This window comes from Terrapene carolina, unplaced genomic scaffold (assembly GCF_002925995.2).
Source record: "Terrapene carolina triunguis isolate 2854851 unplaced genomic scaffold, T_m_triunguis-2.0 Scaffold58, whole genome shotgun sequence".
NCBI classification, from domain to species: domain Eukaryota; kingdom Metazoa; phylum Chordata; order Testudines; family Emydidae; genus Terrapene; species Terrapene triunguis.
The window spans coordinates 26039490-26064148 of NW_020664409.1; the positions used below are offsets into that span (position 1 = coordinate 26039490).

Sequence of the window (24659 nt, forward strand, 5' to 3'; positions counted from 1 at the left end):
TTAAGTTGGGGACAGCAAGACTTGGGACAGGAATAGTGTATTCTTTCTCTTTGGGAGGTGTCTCCATTGGCGTCCAAAGCAGTGCTGAATGTAAATAATGATAATGAGTAAGGGACGGTTTCTTTGTTTTTCAGGTTGTCCACAAAGTCTAAGTCTGTGGATAAATCAAATGAAGATCTACAGTTTCCCAAAGAGTTAATGGAGGACTGGAGCACCATGGAGGTGTGTGTGGACTGCAAAAAGTTTATTTCAGAAATCATCAGCTCAAGCCGGCGCAGCCTCTCTCTGGCCAACAAACGAGCCAGGTTAAAAAGGAAAACACAGTCGTTCTACATGGCATCACCAGGCACCTCTGAATACTGCCCTTCTGAGAGAACTATCAATGAGATCTGAGTCTTGTGCCTTTTTCTTTGCTTTTGTCTTCATGAGGTCAGCATCCGTGAGAAAGATCACTGAAACTGTCCTTCCCTTTGTTTTACTTAACGAGCTTGAATTTGCATTAGATCACAGGGTTTGCTACTCTACGGTTTCCACAGACTCTACATTCATATCTGTAGATAATGATATGTAATAGGTCAGCCAATAACTCATTTGCACTGGAAGGAAACAATAGTTTGAAAATGTTGCCTTTGTGTGTATGTGTGCGCATTGTGCAGATAGAAAGCCTTTACTTGCATTCAGTTTTTTATCATTCCTTGAATTGTTTTCAGGACAAGAGCTGAATTGTATTCCTAAAGGAGAACCAAATCTAACACAGGTGTCAATGTTAGCACAATTGTAACCAGTAAGTCATATTGGCATTACCAACCTAATAGTGTTCATGTTCTAGTTTATGTGGCACATGGAGCCATGTTGTACACCAAAAACCTAGTGTGGGCTGTTGGTCTCATTGTCTCACAGCACAAAACCTAGAAGGTTTTGCTAGTGCTATCAACATTCTCTTTCTTTCAACTGTTGTTACTGCTCTGAGATCATGGTTCATTGTGGAACTTGATAATGTCTGTGTTCTAGTGCAAAATATCTGAATAGGCTGTATGCCCAAATGGGGGGCCATTTTCCCTGAGCTGCTCTATTTCTAAGCCCCGGTGTAATTATAAGTGTCTCCTGTGCAGGTAGGAGTAGTTTATTCCTTATCTTGAATGTATTGTGATTATTATATTTGGTAGTAGTAGTTTTAGCAGTAGATAGAGCTGTGCACTCGATGGGGAGGGTGGGAAATGAGAGGCTTCTAAGTTTAACTGAATTCCTGTAAAGTATGTAACATGGTTACCCAGAGAGGAAGTATGGGTAATATGTATATTTGTATTATAGTGGAACACACAAGCACTGCTATAATTAAAAGTTCGGGAGCATATCCATTATAAATCCCATTTTTCAGGGGTTTATAATTTGGCTGTAAAATGTAGGATCCTGATGAAATTTGAGACAACAGAGTCTCAGATTAGGAGCACCTTGTTTTGCTTTTTAACAAACTTATGGAGAAAAAAGTCTAGCTGTTAAAAGTTTCAATAATGTTACAATGTTAACAAACATCACATGCTTTTTGCTCTTTTTTTATATTCAAATGTTTTGTTTTGAAAGCAGTTAAAACATAATTAGAGTTTAGTCCATAATATGGAGATAGGTCATTTTGGTATTTAAAAATAAGTTAACATAACCAAGTTACTAATACTTGAAAATCAACTACTGTGCATACACAGTAACTTTTTCATAACATTTTTCATACCCAGATCGATATTTAATATCAATACAGTGCTGTATTATATACTATCATAGTAGGAAAGATTCAGATCTATTTATTAACATTTCAGTACTAGAGATTGATGAGAAATACCTCAGAACTGCTCCAAAGGACAGGGTTTTCGTAATACAATTAAGGTCGATCTGTTTTCAAACTCTAAATACATATTTACAAAATAGAATCTCTTGAACCAAATATTATGCATTTTAAAAAGTCACTAGGCGCCAAATCCTAGACTTGATGCAGAGGAACTGGGTTGACGATCGGAGTCTGGCTCCCACATTCCATTGAGTAACATTAGAGCCACTCTGCAACTGCTACTGCACCATCCCTGCAGTGTGGAAGGGCAATAGCCACCCACTGACACCACCTTCACAGGCTTCCCGAATCCTATCCCTGCCTGCCATGCAGTGGCGCTGCCCCAGTTCCACGGTAGGCGGGGCTCCCTGCCACCCAAACGTGCAGGATTTCCCCCTTCAAGGCAGATCTGCGAGTTAAGCTGTAATAGCTCCATAGCAGCTAGTCTAGTATTAGGTAAGTGTGTGTTTGGGCTGTTCTGAAAAGCCTGTGCAAAGGGCTCTTTAAACCCATCCTGGGACACACCCATCCTCATTTTCCTTTAATCGTATTTACATAAACAGACAGTTTGCACACACGGCGAGTATCGGGTAATAACGTTAAGGGTTTGCCTGAACTGATGACCACAGGAAGTTCAGAGTTATAGGTCAGTCCCCATTCTTAACCCTTTCCTTTCTGCAGAGGGCCATGCAGCTGTTACACCCTCTGTCTGGGGACCTCAGGACAATGGGTCTTTCATATAAATTACAATATCTTGATGAGTTAAGGACCTACGATAGCGGGGGTAGCACTGTGCAATTTATGTGAAATGGGTAATGAAAGATCACCCGTTAGTCATATGATAGCCCCTCAATCAGGTTGCATTTTTTTGCCACTTATGTTTCTGTGCCAAAATTAATCCCTGCAGCCCACCCACCCACCTCTTTCCGTTGCTGTATTGCATAATATTCACACCAGACGGCCAACTCCCAGGGAAGCACATAGGGCTTTTATTTTAAACCCCCATTATTCTGTTTGTAATTTTTCTTGGGAAACATCCCCTTCTACACCCCATACATCTATTTACTGCTCCTTTCCATAGCCCGCTGGAAAAAGCTGCAGGAGCAGGAAACGCGTTCCTTAATGTCTCTGAGGCTCTCAGGGGTGCAGAGGATCCGGCATGTTTTTCTTTCTGTTGGGAGGGGTTAGTGGTAGAAGCCATGGCCTCATAATGCCTCACATCCAGTATATGGGCAGTGAAATCAGACTCCAGCCCTGCAGATCCTGGGCCATCCATGAAGGCCTACCCCTCAGTGCAACATCCTTGCTCCCTGCAGCATGGCTTCCTTGGTGAGGTCTTCTCTCCCATATCAGTGCATCTTCATAGATGTTGTAGAGGAGAGCTGACGCTGCTTCTAGCATCATTACTAAAGTGTGTTGTTTGTATTACTGCGACACCTAGGAGCCCTAGTCACACACCATGACCCTGTTGTGCTAGGCACTGTACAAACACAGAACAAAAAATGGTCCTGTGAACTACTGAATGGCCATCAACTTAGAGTCCACTAGTGTGTGAGGGCAGCAGGGTGCAAAGGCTGGCTGTTTCCAGTTCTACCCCTGTCTGCCTGACTCAGCCCCTCCAGGGCTGTGCGATGGTAGCACAGAGGCACCTGGAGAGGGGAATCCTGCCGTAGAGCTGCCATTCTCCTGGGGGGTTTTCCACACTGGTTGCTTCCATCTATATTAGGGAAAATAGGCCCTTGTACAATGTGCTGGCCTTTAATTTGGCAGAGGAAACAAAGTCAAGCAAAGGCGGAAGAAGCACCGTCCATCCACTCTTTGCCCGGATCAGTATGGAGTGGACTATTTTGAGCTTTCCACCTCACCCTTTGTGCTAGTGTCACAAACCCATTCCAAGTATCAAGGACCAGTCCACTTTGCCTGCGTACCTTATGAAGCTGCCCACAATGTCCTATTTATGGCTTAAATTTCATATCAGTGTCAGAATAGAAAAACAAAAGCTTGTAAATATCTGTAATATATTTATTAATATTTAGAAAGCTGCCATGCATTGAGCAATGGGAATTGACTTTCCCATGAAGATTTAAAAAGAAAGAGTCTTATTTATATGTATATTGATTGTATTATTAGATTTAAAGTTGAGCCTCTCTCCATAGACATTTTAAAATGAATTTCTGTTGAAAAGAATGTGGGACTAGCACAGTGAGCTCATTTAAATGAGTGTTTAAAATCTTTTTTTTTTTTCTAACTGTGTTTAATAAAACTAGGACTTGTATAAGTGCATCAGAGGAGACCCAAAGGGGGTTTAAAAAACTGTCGTTGGCAATGCAATGGTCTTGTATTTTATACATGAAAACAGTTCTTGAGAATTCAAAGCCAGCTCAGCCTTGCTAACAGCTGCAATGAAGGTAGCAAACAGGCCTTTGTGGCGGCTCTTATGTGTATAAAACAAATTCTTTCAACGTTCATGGTGACAATATTGCTTATGGGTTTTTTCATTAAGTCCTTTATTGAAGAGAAAAAAAAAAAAACCTGGGGACAATAAAATGCCTTTGGAGCATAGCCTTTGTGTGTATTAATTATTCACGTGTAAACTATCGTAAAGAAATTTTTTTTACTGCTTTTTAGAATTTTGCAAAAGTCAAATGGTTGTATCTTTTGGCAAAGGCAGTGTTGATGAGTAAGATTTTAGCACTTACTAGGCTACATGAGAAAAGGAAACAGGTCAAAATAGTCTTTAGAATAGCAATATAACTGCATATGTGACCCACTGGACTCTAAGCATTAAAGTATGTTTTGCATTAAAATACTGCTTCTGCTAAGCAGTAGAAAAGTACAGTATGACCAATTCCTACCAAAACCTTCCATATCACAAGCTGAAGAGCTGTATATAATTTTAACTCTTCCTATATGCATCAATTGCACTGAACTTTTTACAGAATCTAAATAACTACACGCAACCTCTCTTTTTTTGAGCCTGTAGTTGATGTGCATTGTGGGAGAGGTACTAGGAGTCTTTCAAAGACCAAAATGGAAGGCTATCAAGAAAAAATAATAAAATAAAATACACAGACATCATCATTTATTTTCCAAAAACCAGTCTGTTCTCTGATTCTCTCTTCTAGGATTGGCTGCATGTTCTATAGGTAGGGAGGGTGGGGGAAGATCCAACTTTAGACAGGTATGAAGGTAGCAATCATGCTAAACTTCATCCAGAAGTTCTGTGCAGCTTTTAGGAATGTCTTTATTATTTGAATTGTATTTGTGAAAGTGACATCGCACAGTGGGTAGCAGAAAGGCGCTGTAACTGCGTGTTCTGGTGCGACAGCATCCCTCTTATCTTAGCATTAAATTCTAAATCATTTCCATATAGAAGGCTGAAAGCTGGTTTTATTTTTATTTTTTCTTTGATATGTAACGAAGTTAAAACTGAGCTGCTGAATTGTTGTTAATAATCACAGGCATGCAGTCCATTCTCTTGTTTTCCTCTGACTTCACTAATATGCTTTTGCTCTTCCTTAATATTTAACAAAAAATATCCTAATACGAAAACAGCTAGATTATGTCATTGGATCACTCGACTGAAAAAGCCAAACAGACACAGATCCTGCATTATTTCTTCAAAACACAAGCCAGTCAGGCCCTATTACAGCCTGAGCCCATTCGCCTGAACTTGGGAGGAGTAAGGAAGTTAAATCTTTCCTTCAGTATTTGTACTGGTGATGAGCTGATGCTGTTAGAACCCCTGCCATCCCTATGGCAACTTTGAGGGCCAGATTAACCCAGTTTTGCAGCCTTCCAGTCCTGGGCCAGCCACCAGCATTACATTTTACATTCATTAGCCTATGTCTCCCAAGAGGCCATTCCAGAACAGGGTTTGCCAAGACTTAGACACATCCTGGCCCCATCCTCTGTCTTTCCCCCAGATGTGCCCCTATTCTGGGTGGTGGGAGGAGGATGTAGGAGCCTCGCTGCCAGTCTCATGCCATCAGAGGATTCCTCTAGAAAGAGGGAATCTTCTGTTGGCTAGTTGAGTTCTAGAGTAGCACAAAGCACCCTGAACAGGCCAGAGAATCTGACCCATAGTTTTATAAAATGCATTTTAGAACCTGGGATTTAAAAGAAGAAGAATCTCCAGGTGCTGTAAGAACTGAACTTTTTAAGCTCACTGTCTTTTTCTCTCTGCAACTTAAAGAATTATTAGCAATTTCTCCTGTGAGTGACTCCCAACCCGTTTTCAAACTTTCCATTATGTAGGCAGGTAAAATGAATGCTGCCAGGGCCTTGTGTATACTGATAATTGTCACAAATTTTCCCACCATTGGGCTAGCATTAGTCTAGAGCCGCTGGCATTTTCCCACCCTGCTGTCTAGACTCACAGTGGTGCCCGGCCAACAGTAGGAGAATCTTACTATCATCAGCCTCGATGACCCCATTAAAATGGGGTCCTGACCCACAGTTTGAGAACCCCAACCTATGCTATACCTTTAGCATAGGTAGCATTTACACTGAAGGGCTACAGTGACAGCTGCAGCTGTGCCACTGTAGCTTTCAAGTGTAGACAAGCCCCAAGTCCACAGTCACCCTGCAAGTGCACAAAAGGGGATCTATGCACTATTAAACTGATGCTGCATTTGTTTTGTCTATATATTAATTTCTCGGCTGGCTGTTCTTTTAACTACTTGACAGATGCAGCACTAACTTGGGTCAGCCCAAGCAGAACACACGTGCTGTGTGGCCAACGTTCCAGATACCTCCTAATCTCCCATTGGTCACAGTGTCATGGTACTGGATGACATTAGCACAGCAAGTATATGAGACCTAGCACTTCAGGAGTTAATGAGGAAGCCTGTCCATGCTGTTGTAGGAACTACCACCATGCCTTTTTGTAGGGCTAAATCGGTGGTGTCGGCACCTGCTGTACTTGACTGTGCTAAACTGTTTTTCATTGAAAACATGTTAAACCAGTTTTTGAGAGGGTCAATCTTGAATCTGATACTTCTATTTCTAGAAACTTGAAATCAAGTCTACAGGGTCAGCCCCTGCATAAACATGAGGTGCTTGTGTGTTAGAAACAGTACTTCGTACTGCTGTAGCACCTTCCTCAAAATGTGTAACAACCCCTAAGATAACCTAGTGCCCAGCACCAGGCCCAAGGAGCTGGGCTAAGCACTGAGAATAGATGGAGGCTATGGAAAGGACACAGAGCTTCTCCCTTAGGGAGTAGGTGGCATAGGCCAGCCCATAGGGGAGGAGAGAAGGATCCATGTGGCAATAGAGACAGTGGCCCAGCTGTGTGTGCCTCTGCCCCTCCCCCCATTGCATAGCACCTCTGGACTTTCACCCCTCCCAGACACAGGAGATGGATTTGTTTCTTAGCCTTGGTACAGCTCTGTGAGGTAGGTAATACACAGTTTATAGATGGGGGAATCACAGCACCTCCTTCCCAATGTCAACAGGAAGCTTTTGTCAACGGTGGGACTAGAACCCAGCTCTCCTGCATCATAGTCCTGTGCATGAAAAAGATTGCATGGCAGGTAAAGGGCTGCCATCCACTAGTGGAGGCATTTTTATTTGGTCTTTGCCTGTGCCTCACCCCCTGCTCTTCTTGATTTGGTTCATATCAAGCAAGGGGTTTTAATGAAAGTGATGACTTGAAGGGTAGCAGTGTAATAGGCACCCTCAGAAGTAACTTAACCTGAAGGTTTATTTGTGAACTTGACTTTTTAGTCCGATTTAGCAGTCAGTATTTCATCTGTAAATGGGTGTACATTTGCCAGTAAGCTATGCAGTCATTTCATTCTTTCCAGGCCTATGGAAGTTAGCATTAACTTACAGTGGTGCCTATTAATTTGCTAAGCCTTGCACTACATACAAAGAACACCTGCACTGAGCTTACAGCCTAAGCACAGGCACCACAAATCGCATGCAGTAGGAGTCCCACCAGTAGGTTTCACCTTGGAGTGTATTTCAAAGCAATCTTTAAGGCTATAGCACAAACCAAACTCCAAAGTGTTCATTTCTCACATCCCTTCTTCCTCTATGCTGTCATGGTGCATGTACGTTTGTATGGCTTCCAATAGAGAAGGGCAATCATTTATATGCAAGAAAGGCAATAGGATTTTTTCTGCTTGTTTTCATGCTGTGATATTGAAATGCAGTTTGTTTATGCATTACTAATAAAAAGCTCTTAAAAGGTGCATTCTCCAGTTCCAGCTTTCTTAACATAATGAATGGTAAAAACATACCTGGAGTATTTAATAGGCTTTTGTGTAACCTGGGCTGAAACAGTGATTGTTTTTTGTTCTTAGCCTTAGTACCCTAAATAGTGGTTGCTGTTACAGACTCTAACCAGTGGGGGAAATGAGGAAGGGTCAGGGAGATAAGCCTTGAGGCCCTAAATTAAATACAGGAGCTGGGAGGAAGGGGAACACATACACAGTTAAGTTTCTCCTTTGCACACATTTATGGTGCCCAAAATCCCAATGCTGTAGTACTGCAGAGCCTAATAAGGCTCTAGCATGCCAACTCCTGCTCCCCTCCCTTAGGAGACAATAGTCACGTTATAAAGTCAGGCAGTATCAAATTAAGGTTTGTTTTACCTTGTAACAACTCCCCTTTGTGTTTGAGATCAGAGCACTCTTAACTTCTCAGTACCTGGATTCTGCCACCACGGAGTTTAAACTCACCTTGTGGTAGTCCCCATGAGAATGGTTTGCTGTGTGTTACTTCAGGCTTCACACACACAAAAAAACAAACAAACCACCACCCACCCTGTGACTTAACCCCCAAGGCCTAGCTTTGTCTTCCTGTCCATTCAAACATTTTTCACACTGCTGAAAAGTGGCAGCTGAAAGTTAGCTGGTGATTTGGTTATGTAAAAGGCCCAGCGGTCACAATTCTGTGCAGAAACTATGACAGGGCTCTGAGATGGACAGAGGTAATTTACATTTCAAAATAAGGCTTAAACTATAACTATTATATACAAAAAATGTGGAGTTATTTAAGAAACCTGAGCTACAGTTAAGCGTTCTCCTTCCAGCCTCTAGTCAAACACATGGTGTCAGTGCCACATATGGGAGGGACCATTAACCCATAATGAGCTCAGCTTTAACTATTCACCAGGGAAGAATTGCTCATCCTCCTCCTTCAGTTTACACCTGTTGAACCACAGCAAGACATCAGTACATCTGTGCATCCTCTTTAAGGAAATGCTAGTTGCTTGCTTCACCACCACCATTTCCTACTCCCTGGGCTAGACCAGGTCAAATATTAGGGAGGGGGGGAAGAATCCATAAGCAGCAAATGCTTGCCTGTTTTTACTACAAAAAAAAAACTATACACAGTAGTTATTTTTAGTAGAGTGTGTAATTACTTAGCACCCTAGATGTGCATGGCACCTTACATTAGAGATAGGGCAGAGAATCACAGTTTGAGGAGCTTACAGTCTGAACTGAGATGAAAATGGGGAGAGTAGAAGAGGAAGAGTTAACATGTATCTGTTATCCTCCCTTGTACCCATCATGTTGCCTTCACTGTAATAAGAGTTTAAGTATCGTCTAAAGTATAAGGAAGATTAAATGCATTTAATTTAATGGGAAGGTCTTGGTTAACATATGGTAGATCAATGTTTAATGTACTCTATTTTATCAATTATGCAGCAACAAAAGTGATCACACTTATCAGTAATTCTCAGAAGGCAGAAATGCTGTAGCTGGGTTTCTTCTACTTACCTCAGCTACTTTCAGTAGGCTCAGGTTCTCTTTACACTAAGCCTGGACATTTCCCCACTAGTGTGAGCTTTCCTATACAGTACCTCTAGCCCTGGCACCACTGCAATCCCTACCCCAGTATCGAAGACTACAGAACTGCAGTGGTAAGTAATCTTAAGGGGGACATGGGGGAGTATAATGTAGACAATGAGAGAAAGTTACACACAGATACAATGGAGAACAGGACATTCAATATTAGATACAACTGATATTTTCAAAGTTGTCTCAGCTAACATCAGCACGGCTGCTTTAAGGAGAGAAATCCTTAGACTCAGATTACTCTGAAACAAAGGGAATTTTGAGATGGGACTTAGAGACGGCATTAGAAGTCTGCTTTCAGCTCTTACCTGTTTAATGATGTGGATGTAGGTAAGATCTGCATTGACAATAGCACTACTGGAGTTAAGGCTGAGCTGTAAACAACCAAAACCCCTTAATTCCCTTCTTTCAACCCTCATGGTACTATAGTGTAGGATTCCTATCTAAACGTGCACCTACTGCCCTTTACTGAGCCAAGTGATTTTCTTTTGCTCAACACTGACATTTTTGGCCTCACCTCCCAGAGCCAAAAGGAGCTGGACAGGTTAGGTCCTAGTTTTTTTTTTTTATTTAACTCAGCCCTAGGATGTAAGCTTTTTCCTCCTTTCTGTTGTCTGCAGTGCCAGAGCCCACACTAGCACTGTAGGGTTTTCTACCTCAACATTTGAGAAATTAGACTTAAAAGTGCCCCATACAGGAGAGAACCACCACATTAAAAGGGCCCAGTTACAAGGCATTTTGATTAGTGCAAGACTAGAATAAAATCTGATCCATCAGAGATTTTACATACACACATAGAAGACTAACCAGAGAAAGACTGTTCCAGCCAAAGAGTTGGAAGATAGTGTAGAACTTTGTGTGGATAGATGCGGGGGGGGGGGGGGGGAGCTTACGTGAGTGCCACAGGTCCTAGGGGGGACTCTTGTGCAAGACTGGGAATATACAGATGTGACTTGTGAAAAATGTAGTCCCCATTGGAGGGCCAAGGCCCTTCTGCACAATGGCTCCCTAGAACTACTGCAATGACAGGAGGAGGAACAGGATGAAAGGTCAGACTGCCCAGAGGACCATACCTATAACTGGAGCAGTGTTGTTCACAAGAAGAGGATACCAGCAAAACAGAAAACCGTTCTGACAAGCCATAGGAAAATAGAAACCCGGACATGAAAGAGGATGAGCTTCCCAGTGGAAGTCAAGATAGATCCCAAGTAACATTGGACCTGATGAACTTCTGGTAAGGCAGATAAAGTGCAGTGTGATCAATCACTCGGTGGTCCCAAGGGTGCACCTACGCAGGGTGGGTGGTATTAGATCACAGAAAGGACAGTTCAAGAGGCTATGCCTAGCAAAATTATTAAGAGTGGATGCAACTTGCATCTTCTTTTCAGGGGATTTAAAGCAGAGGGCCCTCCCTACCCTGAATGATTGTCAGACTAAGGGGGAGGCAGAGCAAGGATAGAGGCAGTGACCTAGGCCAACAGGGCATTAGGTGGGCAGACATCCCAGAAGCTCTAAGCAGCTCTCTTGGGAGCACATCCAAGAAGCAGATAGGATTAACTTCCTCTCCCAGTGTAGCTACAACCCAAGTCATGGCCTTTCAGGCCAAAAGAGGGGGTCACCAAAAGCCCAGAGCAACTAGTGACCAGGGAGAACAACTGGGGGAGGGGGGAAAAGAGGAGAGAAGAACTGCTGGGGCCAGGACCTACATGAGGCAGCCATGAAGAATAGTGATCCACAAGGGAGCTAGGAAGCAGCAGCTGTAGGAGTTTGGCCTCAGACCGGAGCCTGGGCTCCAGGATTCTCACCCCTCACATCCTGATTGCCTACAGTACAATTTTATAGCTCTGTGCTCCTGCTTCAGCTGACACAGGCCAGCCATGGCTGTTTTACTGCAGCATAGCCACACCTGTGCATTTAACACCTCCCACAGCAGGCATGTGTTGGAATGTTGTACTACTACAACTTCCCCAAAATCAGTCACACCTGTTTCATCTCATTTGCATAAGTGTGCCCATTGTTTCTCACTCATTTGTGCCAGGATGAAATGGCAAGGTAGTATCGGACACTTTTTTTTTTTTTGGCAACTAGACCTTTCTTCATTTCCCCCCCCCCCCCCCCAGGAAAGGGCACCATGTAACACTTAGACAGTAAACTCACTTCAACTAAAAAATGTCAGTATTATGCAAGTTGTCCTTTGGAGAAAGACAACATATTCAGAACTAAGGCCTGGAAGTAAGTGTCTGTTTCATATAGGAAACACCTGAGGTCCATACGAAGACAAAAGGTAAATGTTTACTGTCACTGACTGGCTTCTGAAAAGCTAAGATTGAGTCCTATCACCCAACCAAAATTTTTTTTAAAAATAGAAATATTTACTTGGTAGGAAAGTGTACTTTGATAGTTACAGACCTAGCTCTTAATTTAAAAAAGAATACTAGTATCAGCATAGTGTTTCTACAGTTACCAAACTATATTGTGCATGTGTTTGGTGGGTTTTCCACCAAGCTAGCATTGTATTTTAAAGCACTCAAATCAAAGCAAGTTATGGAACAATCATTTATTTTTACCATTAAAAAAATATTTAATTTTCACTCAAAAGTAGTTTTCTAAATCATTTGTTCTGTTTGCACAAGGAATGAAGTCTTTGCAACAGACTGGTTTTTCAGCCTTTGCATGCACACAAAGATTTAATTTAAATTCAACAAATCAAAAATTTACCTTCAGTTGAAGGCTGCATCAGAAACTAGTGCTGCTTTGAAACACTCATTTCTGTAGCCATGTCAAAGAAAGATCAGTACCTTTAATCGTTTTGGATTTCATACTTTTTGGAAAGCAATCCAATTAGTATTTTTCCTGCAAAATATTCTACTCCATAGGTGTTACTGGATTTTGCAATCTTGTTTTCCCAGACAGACAATGAATGACTACGACCAGAAACATTTAAATGATTACTCATGCCACCATGACAAAAATAGTTAAAAATGTAAATTAAAGACAAATACAAAGAAACACTGAAAGTCCATGGAAAGCTCTGGGGGGGGGGGGGGAAAAACTGAAAGAAAAAAAAAAAGGGGGGGGCAGCAGAATTGGCTAAGTACTGTTACTCTTCAGAGTGGATCCAAGTTTGCTGCCGAGTCTTCACGATATCTTTGTTTGTGGCATAAGAATCACTTTCACAGTAGTTAAGTGTTACAATCTGAAGCAACAACGATACTCTTCATTCAAATCACCTTGTAAAAAGTTGCATTTAGAAGTCAATCGTTTTCCAATGGTTTCCATGGAGTTATCAGCTGCTCCTCCAGAAGAGAGGGAGGAAGAAAAAAAAACAAAAAACAAAAAAACCCAAAACAAACAAACAAAAAAAAAAACAACCTAGAGCCGGTGAATAAATATTACAAAAATAAATTACATCTTCTCTCCCCAAAGTCTAACTAAAAATCTACATTCACGTCTAAATACTCACTACATCTGTCGCAGGTTTGTATCCAAACATCCAAGACATAAATTACCTGTGTATCAGGCATTCAGACACTGCATTTAACAACGCAAGAGTCAGTACCACCATGCAAGATCTAGCTTTTCAGATAACCTGAGTAAATAATCTCCATCACTTTACAGTGTGTGTGTGTCACTTTTCGCTATTCCGCTTCGGCAGCGAAGACCAACACTAGACTCTGTGCTTTTATACCCATCCACCCTTCATAAAATACAGCAGCTGCTCTCTTTAAAGAAATTCTTAATAAATATATGTACACACACTTTAAAAAAAAAAAAGTGAGCACAAAAAACAGATGGTATAATGTAGAAGAAACCTACTAGTTACCGCCTTTATGAAAAGGCACATTTTGGCATTTTTAAGAATTGCCAGAAAGATTTTGTTTCAATTGGCTACAGCACATGGGGTTTTTTAAATAAAAATAAAGGAAAGCATAAGAGCTCATGTTAGTCTTCACTGGTCAAATAAGTTGATATGGAGGCTAGAGAGAGAGCTAGAAAAATATTTTTCTCGAGTTCTGACATTCCTATGAACATATAAAAGACTGGCATTATCAGCCATAGAGAAGAAATCTAAGGAAATAAAGTTCATGGTTTAAAGTTGTTCTGTCACAGTTCCTCAGTGTTCTGCGGCCTCAATTCTCTGCTGCTGATGCCGCTGCCATTCCAGATTTCATGCTCTCTCGTGTCGATGATGTTAACTCCTCAAACTCTGTGTTTAGTTTGCCGATCACCCATTCCAGGGCGTCTCGACCCTGTCAGAAAAAGACACAAATTTAGTATCAAAATGGATACAAAGCCACTTAAAATTAAAACTTCAATATCTTTCCTTTGTCAGACTTCAGAACTGCTCTAAAGGAAACTGATGTTGCATTATTTGGGGTTTTATGTTGAGGTTTCAAGTTTTTACTGAAACTTCATTAAACAGAGTGTTTGCATAACCTTCATCTTATGTGCAAAAAGTTAGTGCCATACCGAAGTGAGGTTATGGGAAGAGAGGGTCTATTACCTTCTAATTCAACAAGTCTGCTCACTGGTTACTTTAGCAATAAGGATATTTTTACCATTTGCTTTTTCTGTTAGCATAGTAAAGCCAACACTTGTACTGAGAGGAAGATAGATTCTAGTCCAGTTCATGTATCAGAATTGTTAAGAAATTTACATTTGGAGAATTTTTGATTATTGAAGATGACAGCCAGAAAGAACCAAGCTGGACTTTCAGGTTAACTCAGCAGTTAAGGAAAACACAAACACACACAGATATTCTACTTGTCAGAACAAAATTTGATCAGAAAGTGACTGTAGGAAGGGTATCATGGAGTTCTAAGTTCACGAATGAGTCACTTTTCAGCATATAACTGGGCTAAGTTTTTAAAACTGCAACTAAATTTTCTGTCACCCTGCCCTGTTCCTCCCTACTCCTAGAATATTTTAAGAAGGCCTCAGAGAAAACAAAGTGCTGTGACTAAGTGCAATTAAACTTAAATATAAGTGTGCAGCTCCTTTATTTTAATTGGCCACATAGAATGTGCACTGCCCAGTTTTGTGAGTTCATGTAAGAGACTTATTTGACATGCTTATCTTGGTGGACTCTAGTGAGTCTCACACCCTTACTGAAGATTAGCTTTAAAATGAGAAATTTCTAGCCTAGAGTTAGGTACAACTTTTATTTCCTTAATCAAAAGTACTGGAGTGTAGGGCTTTAAAATTCCATTTACCCAGGGTGAGTAATAGTTTTGCCCAGGTAAACAGGCTGAGTGAGGCCAGGGAGACACTGGCCTCTGTCTGACGGGGAGAGGAAAGGAAGGCCACAAAACCTCTCAAGCACTACTGCTTTAACAGGAATGGTTGATGCAATTAGCAGAGTGCCCAGGTGGAGAGAGGAATATTTGGTAGGTGCAGGGGCTCAGGGCCGGTGCAAGGAAGTTTCGCGCCCTAGGCGAAACTTCCACCTTGCACCCCCTCCCCCCAGCCCTGCAGCAGCCCCCCCCCCGCCCTGAGGCGCCCCCCTGCGGCAGCTCCCCCCCCCAGGGATCCGTGCGGCAGCTACCCACCCCAGCTCACCTCTGCTCCGCCTCCTCCCCCAGCACGCCACCCCCGCTCTAATTCTCCTCCCCTCCCAGGCTTGCAGCGCCAAACAGCTGATTGGCACTGCAAGCCTAGGAGGCGGGAGAAGTGGAGCGGCGACCGCGTGCTCGGGGAGGGGGCGTAGGAACGCTGTTAAAAAAAAAAAAAAAATTGGGGGCACCGCTTTTTGGTGCCCCCCAAATCTTGGCGCTGTAGGCAACTGCCTAGTTTGCCTAACTGGTAGCACCGGCCCTGCAGGGGCTCAGGCATTTCCTTAAGAGCAAGAGGGGTGAGGGCAGCACCCTGTAAAGTTGAGGGACTGGGGTAGAAGTGATTAGGGAGATGGAATTTAATTTATTTGGGTGGCAGAACAGACCAAGGGAGCGGTTATTATTTAAGAGGACAGAAGAAGTGATTTTTTCCAGGGGAGTTAAGATATGTGGGCACAGGTACTTTCCCACCTGGCATATTAGGCTTAGTCTTCAAGCAAGTGTCAGAAGCTTTTCAAGTCCCCTTGGAGAGAAGTAAAAATCAAGCTCACTGTAACCTCTTACATCCTTACTACCACAAAAAGCATCCTCTAGAACAGGGGTCGGCAACCTGTCATAAGTGCTGTGCCGAGTCTTCATTTATTCACTCTAATTTAAGGTTTTGTGTGCCAGTAAGACATTTTAATGTTTTTAGAAGGTCTCTTTCTATAAGTCTATAATATATAACTAAACTATTGTTGTATGTAAAGTAAATAAGGTTTTTTAAATGTTTAAGAAGCTTCATTTAAAATTAAATTAAAATGCAGAGCGCCCCAGACCAGTGGCCAGGACCCTGCTTCAACAGTGCAGAATACAGGAGGGCACCCAAATGAGCAGATATCAGATGTCAGGATTCCTCAGAACAATATTTCAGTAAGAACTGAACTCGTGACACAGGCAGCTCAGCAAGAAGCACCAGAATGTATGCTATGTGATTGAGTCGTTATGTCATTAGCTTTACAAATCGCAATGCATGCAAACAAGTTGAATAGCTGGGGGAACCTTACTGTTGCAGGAACAAAGAGGGTGTTACCCCTTAAGAGAGAGCACTGTATATTTGCTATAGGATATTTTAAAAGTCCCTATGCCTCTGTCTCCTCTTCCCTAACCAGAGGGAACTAGAGTGGATGCATATTCAAATAACCGGTCAGTCTTTTTCAAGTTAAGAAAAATAAAAGATTGCACAAGCTTATGATGTTATTTCGATTTAGCCACATTGAAAGAAAATTGATTGTGAAATAGAAAGAGTCATCTTCAATCAACAGGAAGGAACATGCCAAGTTTAGAAATAAAGCCCTTGGATAACAAAGTGCTATATTGAGTTATTTATGTTTATGTTACGGTTAGCAGTCAGTGTTCACCAGGAACTGCCCACACACTAGTAGACAGTCCCCATCCTGAAAAGATTTTAAAGTATTAAAAACAGAAACCAACAGAATCAAAAATTCTCATTCCTGAGCCAAGACCAAGCATGAGAAATTTCAGTTCCTACAAAAATTAGTGGCTCTGAAGTTAGCATTTCTAGTGAGTGCCACCAACACGTTCAAGGGACATCAACTTGCATATTTTTGGTTTGGCTAATTAAAACTGAATTTATTTTAGTCAGAGCAACCCTTATGTCTTCTTAAAAGTTGTCTTTTTCCCCCTGCTTCCCTGCTGATATCTAGTAGCCCCAAGGGCCATACCAAACTCCCCACTCTCCTCCTCCCCACCAGCCAGTTTCCCCTCTGTGCACACAGTTGCCAACTTCAGTTTGTTTTGCTGGTACTATTGCTGGCAAACTCTCTCTTGCAGGATATACGGAAGCATGCATGTGAGCTACAACAGAGCAGTGCAGGTTGCTACATGCAACAGGAAATAAATGCACAACAAAATAGTGAAACTGTTTTTCCCCCTGTCATAACTATAAAGGGAAGGGTGGCAGCTCTCCTGTGTACTGTGCTATGGAATCCCTCCTGGCCAGAGACTCCAAATCCTTTTACCTGTAAAGGGTTAAGAAGCTCGGGTAACCTGGCTGACACCTGACCCGAAGGACCAATAAGGGGACAAGATACTTTCAAATCTTGGGGGGGGGGGAAAAAAGGCTTTTGTGTGTGCTCTTTGTTTTAAGGGGTGGTTCGCTCTTGGGACTGAGAGGGACCAGACATCAATCCAGGTTCTCCCCATCTTTCTAAACAAGTCTCTCCTATTTCAAACTTGTAAGTAAAAAGCCAGGCAAGGCGTCTTAGATTTACTTTGTTTTCTCAACTTGTAATGTACCTTTTACTAGAGTGTTTATCTTTGTTTGCTGTACTTTGAACCTAAGACAGAGGGGGGTCCTCTGAGCTCTTTAAGTTTGATTACCCTGTAAAGCTATTTTCCATACTGATTTTACAGAGATGATTTTTACCTTTTTCCTTTAATTAAAAGCCTTCTTTTTTAAGAACCAGATTGATTTCTCCTTGTTTTAAGATCCAAGGGGGTTTGGATCTGTATTCACCAGGAGTTGGTGAAAGGAGGGTGGGAGGAAGGAGGGGGGATGGTTAATTTCTTCTTGTTTTAAGATCCAAGGGGGTTTGGATCTGTGTTCACCAGGGAATTGGTGAAAGGTTTCTCAAGGCTTCCCAGGGAGGGAATTCTTAAGATGGTGGCAGCGGGCCAGAGCTAAGCTGGTAGTTAAGCTTAGGAGTCCTCATGCAGGCCCCTACATTTGTACCCTAAAGTTCAAAGTGGGGATACAGCCTTGACACCCCCCCTCTAATCTCTGTGAATATGACAGTTCAGTCAAACAAACCACATAGAAATAACCCCAGGTATAAGCTTTTCAATTTGAAAAGCTATTTTTCAAGTTATTGTCCTTTTAGTTACAGGGACACTAATGTACAAAGCACTGAAAGAAAACAAGTAACATTTAAACACTAAGAACGTTTAAGTCTGATCATATAGAGAGTAGACTTTTACTAGCCAAAAAGTTAGCCAGCATCTTTTGGGCGGGACTCAGATCCACAGAATTCCTTCCAAGGGTTATAACCAGTCAATCATCCAAAGTACGTTTGTTGGTTTTCCAAAACAAATAAAATCAGTGAGGTATTTTCTTGCAGCTCTGGAAAAACTGCTTAAATCCATATAACTTAAGCATCAATGCACCATGCTGACAGAGTAAATTTCAGAACAATTCTCCAGTGCAATCTAAGTTAATAAAGCTTCACCTCTACAATTTCTTTTAAAATTAAGGACCTGGGCAGTTCTACTCAGTAAAAGGAAAACAGAATCTGACAGAGGACTGGAGTTGTTTGATATATATTATCTGTGTAATATATATAGTATTTAATACAATGTTATTTAAGTCCTACATTATATAAGACTTAAGCAAGCACATTCATAACCAAGCATGCACATTACATATATTAGCACTACATTATGCTTTCAATATTAGGTCAAATACTAGTATAAAGATTTATTACATCTTGGATAATTGATAGCAAACTGATTCCTCCAGTTGAAGTTTTTTGGAGAAGACAAAGCTTAATGGTTTGTCCAACTCAAGAATTTAGTGAAATGAAAAGTAAACTTGAAAGCACACAGCCAGCATTTGCCGAATTTATACGTCATATACACACACATCCCAAAATAAAATTATAAAGGAATGAAGGAGAAGAGTTATGAAAAAAGGTTTTAGGATTTTATCATTGGAAGTTTGTGGTTTCAATACAGGAATGACAGAGTTGAGCTAGGCTAGCTAATGGAAGGCAAGGTGGAGAGCACCATTTACTGTCCAGCATAAAAGTAACTATGAAAACTGTAACCACTCCTTTCAGCCCTGAAGTTGGAATATGAAAGAAAGCAGCACTTCCAACCATGAACAAACTGAAATGCATCTGAAAGTTAAATTTTAAATAATCATGTTGCTTAAAGAAGGTCATTCATTTGTAACAGCAGCAAGTCAGGAAAGCAATTTAAGATGCTAAATGAGATCTTATTGCAACTATACCAATTCATCAGAGTGAAATATGTTCAGCTTCCACCTAAATTTTAAAACACCAACAGAACCTCACGCCCCCCGCCCCCCAATCCCATCTACCTCTTAAAAAAGTCTAATGAAAAGGAGACCAGATCAATTCCTGCCAGGGAAGACAAAGCAAGTAGAGATAACTCTGTGCTGAAGACTATGTTTGTTAGGCACCTGTTTTGAGAAAACCAATCCTGAACACATTAAGTGCAATTCTGCTCTAATTTTATAAGGCTGATTCCATTAACCAAGCATTTTTTTTGGTTAATTTCTTTAGATAAAACTGTTCTTATGTAGTCAAATGTAACTGACCAAGCTGGCGTGGGTCCCTATTAAAGAGGGACACATTCACATGCCTAGGTACCTGCAGTAACCTATCATTTGCATGTATAAGAAGCAATACTATGGTACAAAAGCACTGCAGTACATGTAGGAATAACTAAGGTCTGCCTTTCCACTGATATAGTGGATTTGGGCTACTTGACCCATTCCAGGTCGCAATGAAAAAAAAGAAACCATATGATTCTAGTATTATGAGAACAAGTTTGCCATTCCTGAATGTAACTGTGATTATATATTAAAATACATGCAAGCTAATGTACATATATATAAAAATCACATCACAACAGTCCATGCACACATTTGCTAGAAAGCTGAAATGCTGTACCGAGATAGTGAATGCCGGAGTTACCACTAGTTAGTACAAACTGCAGATGTAGAGAGACTGCTAGCTTAGAGCGCTTTCAGAATTTTGAATTATCCACTCAATAGCATCCCACCCCTGGAGTAACACAGAAAAGATTAACACATGGCACAAAATTCATCTTTCATCATTGTAGTATTCAGGCATCAGGCCTGCAATCTCAAACCCTCAAAGCAAAACTCAACATTTACGTCAGAATTTCAAGATACAGCAGGAAACACTTTCCAGCAAAGCTTTTGCCATGTCTAAGCAGACTTCTGAAAGCACAGAAACTCAGTCTTGTGCTTCTGCAGTCACCACTTCCTTCAAAGTAGATCTGCTTGTTAGTAATGAGAGGGCTGGAAACACAAATTCCTGCCAAGTTAAGCATCTCTGAATGGACTTAGCTGCCTTAGAAAGGACAAGAAGGTACTGTTCCACCATTTGACACTTGGCTACGAAGATGTTTAAGTGTTATATGGAAGGAGCCCTTTTCTAATTTGGCTTTCTATATATGTCGGACATTTTCTAAGTGGGCTGTTGGCAAACCAAAGATTTAACCGCAGTTATGAGTGCCAGAGGATGGTGAGATCACAGCATGTACCCCATTACTCTAAGTGGAATTAGAGGAGAGAATTGTAAAAAATTTAAGTGGAGAGACGTTTATGGCCACCAAACTAAAATACAATCTACACCCTCGAAATTCAACTAGCCACTTTTTCTCCCTCTCCCCAAACCCTGCAGTTCATCCACTTAACCCCCAACCTTAGCACACTTTATTTCTGCCAGTCTATCCCCTCACACACCTTTACTATTTCCTCAGGGAAGTGCACTGCAGGCATGAAGCGAAAATTCAGATTCCCTCCTCTTCCCACCCCCCACGATAGCCTTCTGGCCAAGAAGGCTGAATGTTCATCAATCTAATACTGGACATAAAGTGACAGAAGCAGCATCGCTGCCTAAGGATATCCTACTTCCAGGGGAAAGGGGCTGGCCAAGGCACATACTACCTGGGATGGCATCGGGAAGTAAGACTGGACCTGAACTGCCACTACCCAAGCAGGTCAGCTCCCACTTCTATTTGTGCACCACATCCCACTCACCCTCACATCTGTCTCACTGCTCCCTCTGTCACTGTTTGTCCCTCCCATCCTTACGCCTGACCCGTGCTCTGTCACACCATATTCATTTCAATCTGCTGCACTAGCATCTCTAGAGGAAGAGGAGAGGTACAGGTATGATCCTCCATTGATTTCTAGTAGTGAGAGAGCAAGACAGAGTGCCCCCAACAGTAGCAAATAACCACTCTACCTGGAGCGTCTGAGCATGACGTTGGGATGAACAGAGCTCTTTTTCTATGCCTTGCAGATTAACACAAATTGGGGAATTTACTTACAACTGAGAGTATACAAGTTGGCCTAGGTTCCTCCCCTTCTCATCGAAAACATCAGGTAATTTAATCTCTGTGCAGAACTGCTTGTATAAAACTAAGCTGGATGATTTCCGGTCAAGAATTCGAACAAATGAGATTGTGCTGAGCACAAAGTCTGCAATCAGTGTGAGCAGTGTTGGATTTTGTGAATTAATTTTCCATTCAGTCTTTACAGACATCTTTGCTGGTAGCCTTTTTAACCATTTGAACTGTGGCACCTTAAAGACGAACAGATTTATTTGGGAACAAGCTTTCGTGGGTTAAAAAAACCTCACTTCTTCAGATGCATCTAAAGTGAGGTTTTTTACCCATGAAAGCTTATGCCCAAATAAATCTGTTAGTCTTTAAGGTGCCACCGGACTCCTTGTTGTTTTTGTGGATACAGACTAACATGGCTACACCCTGACATTTGAACTGTGACATGAGTGTTTAAGAGCTGCTTGGGTAACAGTCTCTAACAATGGGAACATTACAGACAGGTTAGCCTGCATTTAAAAACTAATGAACAAGTACTGCATTTCTTGCTTCTGGTGACATTTACAGGAACAACAAGAATTTAATGGTTAAAAATAAAAGTTGTACACACTTAGGGTCCAATCCTGCAGGTTTGAGCCTTAAGCACGGTATTCAGCAGAACAAGTGCCCAAGAATTATTGCCACAAAAGCATACCTTTCTAGCATTGGAGGATATTGTGTTGGCCATTAAACTTTCCAAATAACTACTCAGGCTAACACCTTTTACAGTAATAATTGCTTCTTGAGTTAGCACAGTCCTGCAATGAAAGAAATAAAAAAGCTTATTGGTACAGAAAAGGAGCAATATACCCTCTCTCACAGACAGACCCCCGACCCCAACTTACTTTTCTGGGTTTTCAGGATGAGGCGTGTAGACCAATCTCTCATCAACTGACACCAAATTTGTGAGAGTAATCTTAAAAACAAAACACACACAAATCCTCAGTGTTTCTCCTCTTTGCTGTTTCCTCTTTCAACAATTCAGTGGCACCAACTGGTGCTTCATTATCCTTAACAGCAGAAAACAGGACAGTTACTGTACTTTGTAACAGCACAATTATAATTGTCAATAATAATTGAGAGGTGGTTTGTCTTCTCCTATTGCAAATCCAGTTACAGCTAAGTAACCTTTGCCTTTCACTAGGTCTCTCTACATTCCATGTTGTTTGACACAATTTAGGTAGCTTTCCAGTAACATTTCTGAATGTTGAACCAAGTCTGAACTTCAGTATGTTTGCAATGGCAAGCTTTTTAATCCAGGCTCTTGAGGAAAATAAGCAGCCTTACCAATCACACACAAAACATGTACTTAGGAAAGTCCCTAAGCCTACATTTACTGTACAAAGACAAGACTCTTACTGAAATCATAGATTTAAAACTCGATAAATTTGAAGGACATTAGAATACAACATAACAGTTTGCAAATTTCAACAAGATTAAATATTTGCAATATAGTTCTAAATTTATTTCTGCTGCTGTTTAGGGAAATAATTTCTTTGGCCAGCATGTTTTATTCTCTAAGTTTGTCATTTCTGCTTTCTCAGAAGATGGTTTCACCTGATGTCAAAGTTACACCCATACAAATATTTTATACTGCCTACATATTTAAAGTTGCCTACTCATGCAAAGAAGCAGCCAACAGCAACTGAAAAAGGAAATGTTATTTAAAAATTTGGCAACCCAGAAAAGCTTCACATTGAAAATGCCGGTCTTTGTTTGACAGCCGTGAGTGCATTGTACATTTCTAAAAGCAAAGCTTCCTTTTGTATTGCAAATAAGCAGGCGGTTGTTCTATTCCCCTACAGCCATTACCAAAAGCTTCCTGACCTCACTTAGTCACTTACATTGGTGGAGCAGAGTTCCATTTTCTTTTCTACTGGATCTACCACCGAATGTTCTTTAATATATGTCAAAGTCCTACTTGTTCCCAAAATCTAGAAGACAAAACATTCTATTTAAATATTCAACATGACATCAGAGCAAATTACAAAAGGTTTTCTGTGTTCTAAATTACTACTTTTACATATTTATGTTGTGGTTGTACATAAACACCCTGATCAGGATCAAGACCTCAACATGCTGAGTGCTAGGCAATCATACAAAGTGACATAGTCCCTGCCTGGAAAATACTACAATCGAAATTTGATTAACATTTCAGGAAACACTGCAGTGCATTCATGGCAAGAGATGTGCTGCTATATTATTACACTTTCCCTACGATTTCTGGAAAAGGCATTTCCTATAAATTCAGAGTTGAGATCCCAGAGGATGAAGTGTTTAAATGCATTACATCATCAGTTACTCATTCAACTTATTAAAACATACCGCTTTTACAATACTTGGTAGTCCCCACTCTGTGCTGAGAAGTCGGTGACTATGTAACCTTCCCTGGTTATCAAGGCTTCTGTCGATCACATCTACTCCTACCACACATGGATTCATGGGATTGGGGTATTTTCTCATAGCAGCTTTGATAACTGTATCCCATGGGTGTCTAGGGAAAAAAAGACAGTATTTATACATTTCATTAACAATATTCATCTAAGATCGAATGAGTGGTGCAGACTTATCTGGGGTATTGGGTGAAGTACTGGTCACCTCGCGCCTCAAAAACAAATATCGCTGAATTAGAGGGGGGCTCAGAAGGTCTATTAAAATAGTTAGGGGCGTGGAAGAATTTTTACATGGAAAGATTAAAAAGACAGATTGTCATGTCTCCTCTTATTTGTTTACCTGGAAGGGAAACAAAGGTACATAAAATGAGGAAGTTATAGTGAAGATAGACAGGAAAAACAGAAGCTCCTGATCTAACGAAAACAAGGTGACATTTACTGAAGTTAAAAAATGGCAAATTCAAAACAATTAATAGGAAATACTTTTCCATGCAACATGTAAACGAACAGTAGAACTCACTACCAAAGGACACGGAGGCAAAAAGGAATAATAAATATCTAGGTAATGCTAACAAATTTTGGAAGCAATATTAAGCCTCATGTTTCAGGATTTAAACCAATCTCTAACTATTTGGGATTAGAGGAAACCTAGTACATGGGGCAGATCATCCCACATGCACCTACTGTGTGGTTTTGGCACCTTCTCTGAAGTATCTGGTGCTGGCCACAGTCAGATACAAGAGAGACAAGACTGGACTAGATGGACCATGGGCTTGATCCAGTATGGAAATTCTTCTGTTCTTAAACAATACTGACAGTGTTGAAAGAATACCTGATAGTTTGTGTAAGTGTACTTTGTATTGCATACATATTATACATGATCAACCTGTTCCAAAGTGATTATTGATTGTCTAACTTGAGAGCTATT

At 41.1% G+C, this 24659-nt stretch overlaps 2 protein-coding genes across 2 annotated transcripts in view; one reads left to right on the forward strand and one right to left on the reverse strand.

The window, feature by feature from the left end:
* SPIRE1 (spire type actin nucleation factor 1) overlaps nucleotides 1–5236 on the forward strand; it is a 124576-nt gene extending 119340 nt beyond the window's left edge. Inside the window, exon 17 of the mRNA XM_029914161.1 lies at nucleotides 135–5236. Within this exon, the coding sequence (XP_029770021.1) occupies nucleotides 135–393 (259 nt within the window). The 3' untranslated portion in view covers nucleotides 394–5236. The remainder of the gene's footprint in view (nucleotides 1–134) is intronic.
* An 8160-nt stretch (nucleotides 5237–13396) lies between these two features.
* PRELID3A (PRELI domain containing 3A) overlaps nucleotides 13397–24659 on the reverse strand; it is a 15441-nt gene continuing 4178 nt past the window's right edge. Inside the window, exons 2-6 of the mRNA XM_024212569.1 lie at nucleotides 23664–23832; nucleotides 23183–23272; nucleotides 22184–22254; nucleotides 21994–22096; nucleotides 13397–13880 (exon numbers count right to left, since the gene is read on the reverse strand). Of these exons, the coding sequence (XP_024068337.1) occupies nucleotides 13761–13880; nucleotides 21994–22096; nucleotides 22184–22254; nucleotides 23183–23272; nucleotides 23664–23832 (553 nt within the window). The 3' untranslated portion in view covers nucleotides 13397–13760. The remainder of the gene's footprint in view (nucleotides 13881–21993; nucleotides 22097–22183; nucleotides 22255–23182; nucleotides 23273–23663; nucleotides 23833–24659) is intronic.